The sequence below is a fragment of the Bison bison genome, unplaced genomic scaffold (genome assembly GCF_000754665.1).
Source record: "Bison bison bison isolate TAMUID 2011002044 unplaced genomic scaffold, Bison_UMD1.0 scf7180017864072, whole genome shotgun sequence".
Lineage (NCBI taxonomy): Eukaryota > Metazoa > Chordata > Mammalia > Artiodactyla > Bovidae > Bison > Bison bison.
Window position 1 is genome coordinate 6,036,860 of NW_011494644.1, and position 6,593 is coordinate 6,043,452.

Sequence of the window (6,593 nt, forward strand, 5' to 3'; positions counted from 1 at the left end):
TGCACTCATCTCACACGCTAGTAAACTAATGCTCAAAATTCTCCAAGCCAGGCTTCAGCAATATGTGAACCGTGAACTTCCTGATGTTCAAGCTGGTTTTAGAAAAGGCAGAGGAACCAGAGATCAAATTGCCAGCATCTTCTGGATCATGGAAAAAGCAAGAGTTCCAGAAAAACATCTATTTCTGCTTTATTGACTACGCCAAAGCCTTTGACTGTGTGGATCACAATAAACTGTGGAAAATTCTGAAAGAGATGGGAATACCAGACCACCTGATCTGCCTCTTGAGAAATCTGTATGCAGGTCAGGAGGCAACAGTTAGAACTGGACATGGAACAACAGACTGGTTCCAAATAGGAAAAGGAGTATGTCAAGGCTGTATATTGTCACCCTGTTTATTTAACTTATATGCAGAGTACATCATGAGAAACGGTGGACTGGAAGAAACACAAGATGGAATCAAGATTGCTGGGAGAAATATCAATAACCTCAGATATGCAGACGACACCACCCTTATGGCAGAAAGTGAAGAGGAACTAAAAAGCCTCTTGATGAAAGTGAAAGTGGAGAGTGAAAAAGTTGGCTTAAAGCTCAACATTCAGAAAACGAAGATCATGGCATCCGGTCCCATCACTTCATGGGAAATAGATGGGGAAACAGTAGAAACAGTGTCAGACTTTATTTTTCTGGGCTCCAAAATCACTACAGATGGTGACTGCAACCATGAAATTAAAAGACGCTTATTCCTTGGAAGGAAAGTTATGATCAACCTAGATGGCATATTCTAAAGCAGAGACATTACTTTGCCAACAAAGGTTCGTCTGGTCAAGGCTATGGTTTTTCCTGTGGTCATGTATGGATGTGAGAGTTGGACTGTGAAGAAGGCTGAGTGCCAAAGAATTGATGCTTTTGAACCGTGGTGTTGGAGAAGACTCTTGAGAGTCCCTTGGACTGCAAGGAGATCCAACCAGTCCATTCTAAAGGAGATCAGCCCTGGGATTTCTTTGGAAGGAATGACGCTAAAGCTGAAACTCCAGTACTTTGGCCACCTCATGCGAAGAATGGACTCACTGGAAAAGACTCTGATGCTGGGAGGGATTGAGGGTAAGAGGAGAAGGGGACGACAGAGGATGAGATGGCTGGATGGCATCACTGATTTGATGGACATGAGTCTGAGTGAACTCCAGGAATTGGTGATGGACAGGGAGGCCTGGCGTGCTGCGATTCACGGGGTGGCAAAGAGTCGGACACAACTGAGTGACTGATCTGATCTAATCTGTTCTGACAGTATGAACTTGAACCTGCCTCATCATTTAACTTCTTGACATCTTGCTCTTGTTAAATGCACAACAGGGCAAAATCATACAAGTGAACCCAACTTATGGGGGAAGTAACATCCTTGAGGCAAATGCAGTTGACGTGAACCCCCTGGGCTCACGCAAGTAAAATACTGAGAGCCTGTCCCCAGACAAGCTCAAGAGGAGGCATCTAGGAGTCCCAGCCCCCCTAACTACAGACCCGTCCGTTGGCTTTCCCACTAATGCCCTTAGCCCAAGATATGGCAACAGGGATCCAAACTGTAACTGTGGCTGGAGGTTTCAGAGAGAAGTTATGGTCGTGTTGTTCAGTCTCTAAGTTGTGTCTGATTCTTTTGCAACCCCATGGACTATAGCCCACCAGGCTCTTCTGTCCATGGGATTTCCCAGGCAAGAATACTGGAATGGGTTGCCATTTCCCTCTCCAGGGGATCTTCCCAACCCAGGGATTGAACTCGTGTCTCCTGAGTTGGCAGGCGGGTTCTTTATCACCGACTCACCAGGGAAACCCTCAGAGGGAAGAACTACTTGAAATGTGAAAAACATGGCAAGAGACAGCACTCACTCACTGTCCTGGCTGGGTTGGGGAGAGGCTGATCAAGCGTAACACTGATGACAAAGAACAAACGTGCCATCTTACTGAGCACTTTCTCTGTGCAAAATAGCTTGAGGCTTAATTTAACTGAACAGTGGCACAAGGCCAGTACTATTATTGGCCCCATTTTTTAAAAAAATTCTCAGCAAGTTAAAAAAATGTATTACCATTCCAGCCTTCACATGAGCCCAGAACCTGGGGCTGGTCATGGAACAGGACAGCAAACAAACCCAGATACCTCTCTTTGCTGGATCCCTGCTCCCCAGAGCAGCTGATAGAGGGGCCACTCCTTTGGCCTCTGCCCCATCACCCCGACAGTGCTCCGAGGCCAAGGCAGGCAGCCTCACGATCCCTGAGCTCTCAGTTCTGAGGCCGCCTCTACACCTCCAGTGCTGGAGGAGCCTGCTAGGGTCTGGCACCATGGATCTGGCCCGATGGAGGGAGAGACCATGCAGGAGTTGTTGTCACAAGGTAATAGTCCCATTTTAGAGAAGAAGAAACAGAGGCTCGAAGAGATTAGGTGACTTACCTGTGGTCGCACAGCACTAGACGCCTAAGACCACAGTCAAAATCAAGTGTGACTCCAGACCCCACTAAAACATCTGCCATGGGGACCCAGCATCAGCAGGTGCGCCCTTTCCTCCCAGGGGCAAATGCTCCAGATTCCCCGCTCACCTGTTGAATTCCGGAAGCTTCTCCAGGTCCAGCAGGGCTGAGTGGCAGGTGACCCGGCTCAGGTCAAACTGTGTGATCAGCTCTGGCAAGGTCCGGCCCATCTGGTTCTCTGCAAGTGAAGAGGCCCAGCTGCTCAGTGTTCCAACACCCCATTCCCCTTGTAAACCACCCATCACCATTGCATTTTCAATCACAAGGAAGGGTGACCAAACAGATTTGATTTCTATTCATTTTATGTATCAAGGGTCTGGATGAGCTTTCATTTGCAGAAAGGGTTCTGTCACTAAGGGGGAAAGCTTGAAAATAAAATCTGCCCAAATCAACCCTCACTGCCCTCAAAGACATGAGCTGCAAGAACAGCCTGCTCAACTGTCTGGCTATGCGCCAGGGATCCTGATTGACTGGTTTTAGATGGGGTGTGAGCAGAAGTGTACTTTACAAGCTTCCTGGGGGATTTCAAACTGCAGCCAGAGTGAGAAAGCTGAGCCAGGAGCTGCTTCCCTCGAGCCGCAGCTCCATCCCACGCAGTCAGTGGCCTCCTGGTCAGCTTTGCGCCTGTGCCACATCCTTCACTAGCTGTGTCACTCTGGTGAGTTACTCAACCTCTCTGGGCCTCATAAGCTTCTAACAAAGTGGTGATAATACATCCCTCTCATGGGTATTTTAAGGCTTAAATAAGACAAGAGCAGAAAAAGCAGTAGGCAGACTATTTATGGCCATGTTTTCAGAAACCACCCCTGACCAAAGGTCATTCTACTTTGTGCGTCATCAAGATGTGGGCCTGACGTCTTGGGTCAAGCTTGGAATAAACTAGGCTCACACTAATACTAGTAATACTCCCAGAGTACATACTTACTCTACTCTAATAACCGCAATAATCACAGGATCTGTGGTTTTTGTGCTTATCATGTAGCAGATACTGTGCTGGTGCCCCATAGGAGCTCAGTGAACCCGAACTTAACTCAGAGAGGAAGACACTTAATTAGCTCCATTTTACAGATGAGGCAACCAAGGCTCACAGATCATAAGCTCCTTTGAGACCAGAGATTACTGGCTCAATAAATGGTGGACAAATAAAGAGAAAGAACTCATATAAGACCACACAGCCATGGCTTCCCTGGTGGTCCAGTGTCTAAGAATTCACCTTGCAATGTAGAGGACACCAGTTTGACCCCTGATCTAGGATGATCCCACACGCCTCGGAGCAACTGGGCCCGTGCGCCACAACTACTGAGCCCCATGTACCAAGAGCCTGTGCTCCTCAACAGAAGCCACCACAGTGAGAAGCCCGCAAACCACAATAAAATAAATAAAACTAGAAAAAAAAAATCACACAGCCTTTGGACAGCACAGCTGGGACTGAAGGCCAGGTAGCCTGACCCAAGGCCCCAGCTCCTTACAACTATGGTCCCGCCAGGACCTCTCAGGGGAGTGGGTACCTGCAAACCCTGAACCGCAGTTGGTGATGATGTCGAGCAAGGCGTCCGGCAGGAAGCCAGTGGCAGCAAAATGCTCCAGGAAGATGTCCCCTTGCCTCTTGGACAGCTTGCTGCCATCCCTGTTGAGGAGCAGAGGCAGGTGGGCAAACTGTGGGGGCTGCCAGCCCAGGGCCTGGTAGAGGAGCAGGTGCTTGGAGGTGGAGACCAGCCACTCGGAGCCCCGCAGCACGTGGCTGATGCCCATGTGGTGGTCGTCCACCACGGAGGCCAGGTGGTACGTGGGGAAGCCATCGCTCTTCAGGATGACTGGGTCCCCCTCCACGCTGGCCACCTCATGCCGGTTCCAGCCGTATACCAAGTCCTGGAAGGCTGGCGCCTCCCCCTCCAGGCGGAAGCGGATGGCAGGCTTGGGGTCCGTGGCCAGCTTCTGGGCCACCTGCGCCTGGCTCAGGCTCCGGCACCGATTGTCATACCTGTTGGGAAGCAGAGCGGGAGCTAAGAGTTACTAAGAGCATTGATGATGGGCGTGAGCCTTAGCCATGTCTCTGATAACTGTGACCCTGGGCGGGTCATTTAGCTTTCTCAGCAGTTTCTTCAGTCTTGAATGGGGATAATAAGGTTGTTGTGTGGGAGAACTAAGTGTAATAACACAGCACAGAAGGCTCAAGTCTGTTTCCTTTCTTCCTTGCTTGATATTCTTCCTTGTCAAATGTCATCCAAGCGGGTGAATCACGAGGGGTGTTGCTAAGTGTGCAATCCTATTCCTCTATACAACTGACCCGTCCACACTGGACCATTCTAGTCACTGAGATTCAAAGAGATGTACGCCTGGCAGGTAGGGGATGATGAAGATTCTGGGAAAGATTTTTCTCTCCAAGTGAGCCACAAGCTGCAGCAGCCACTTGGAACTGACTGAGGGAGGGAGGCAGCAAGGGAGGCAGAAAGAAAACAACAGAGTCCCGCCTTCTCAGAGCTGCTGGTTTCGTCCTGGAGTCCCACACCTCCGGCTGAATGAGAAGACAAATGTCTACGTGGTCTATGCTCTGATTACTCAAATGTGGTCTGTGGACCGCCAGCATCAGCCTCACTTGGGAGCCTGTCAGATATGCAGCATCTCAGCCCCTCCCAAGACCTGCTACATCAGAAGCTGCCTGTTAACTAGATCTTCAGGTGATTCTTCTGCACATTAAAGTATGAGAAGCTCCAGTTTGTCCATTTTAAACAGTATTTGTTACTTGCTCCCAGAAGTGTCCTGACACACAAATGTAACACTTGAAAGCACTGTCCTTGACACTGACCTAAATGTTCAATCATAAATGGCTTCGTGGATTCCAAGACAGAGCATGATGGTAATTTAAAAAAAATAACCTGTCAAAGGGCAAAAAGACTGTTTATGATTTAAAAAGCAATGCTGCAGTGAATGTCATGACCTTGTATGAATATCCAAGCCCGTGTCCAAAGAGTTCACTGACATTGGAACTTGAATGCAATGCTATTAGCTTGAATACAAGCTAATAAAGGGCCACTATACAGTATCTATCAAAGCCGCAAACTGACCCTGAAACTCCAAATCTAGGGAGGTAACCCAGCACGCACACTCTACAGACATGCAAAATGATGGACATCAACATTGCTCCTCAGCACCCTCAATTTTTAATACAAAAGATTAGGAGTAACATGAATGTTCATTAGTAAGGAACTGATGAAGTGAGTGAGGACTCAGCCCTGTGACAGAATAGTTTGCAAGCGTAAGGAAATTTATGGACTCACACAGACTGATCTTCATCACAGTCAGTGGCATCTATAAGCTGCATGATACGATATGTGTGATACCAATTGAGCAGAGAAGGAGGGGAAATGGCACACATTCATCAGGGTCTGCACTGCATGTCTCTGCAGGAGACACCTTTGGACTGTCTCTGGAGAAGGAATTGGAGAGCCAGAGTCAGGGCTGGGACAGATCTTTGCATATACACCTTCCTGAACATGAGACAGATTTTACTCATCTAACAAGAGAGGATTATTTTAAAACATTTACTTGGCTGTGCCAGCACGCGGGATCTTTTTTTTCGGTTGTGGCATGTGAACTCTTGCTCTTCCTAGGTGGCTCAGCAGTAAAAAAAAAATCCACCTGCGATGCAGGAGACACGGAAGCGCAGGTTTGATCCCTGGGTCGGGAAGATCCCCTGGAGAAGGAAATGGCAATCCACTCCAGTATTTTTTCCTGGGAAACTGCATGGACAGAGGAACCTGGCAGGCTACAGTCCATGGGATCAGGCTACAGATCATGGGGTCGCAGAAGTTGGATGCGACTGAGCGACTAAACAACGTGAACTCTGAAGTTGCGTCATGTGGGATCCAGCTCCCTGACCAGGGATTGAACCCAGGCCCCCGGCATTGGGAGTGCAGCATCTCAGCCACTGGACCACCAGGAAGTCCCCAAATAAGAGAGAATTTAAATGACCTCACACGCCTGAGGCCCAGTGCAGCAGGCAGAGCTGACCCGGCCCCAGAGATACTCCTCCTGGTGTTTCTGTCTTGTGTCCTCCCCACCCTGGAATGCGGGGG

At 48.9% G+C, this 6,593-nt stretch overlaps 1 protein-coding gene across 2 annotated transcripts in view; it reads right to left on the reverse strand.

Annotated features, from left to right (window-relative positions):
* The window catches only part of EARS2 (glutamyl-tRNA synthetase 2, mitochondrial), a 35,339-nt gene that overhangs the window by 15,349 nt on the left and 13,397 nt on the right, over positions 1-6,593 (reverse strand). For both annotated transcript variants that reach the window (XM_010837204.1, XM_010837205.1), the window contains exons 4-5: positions 4,026-4,498; positions 2,587-2,695 (exon numbers count right to left, since the gene is read on the reverse strand). In XM_010837204.1, coding sequence (XP_010835506.1) covers positions 2,587-2,695; positions 4,026-4,498 — 582 coding nt within the window. The remainder of the gene's footprint in view (positions 1-2,586; positions 2,696-4,025; positions 4,499-6,593) is intronic.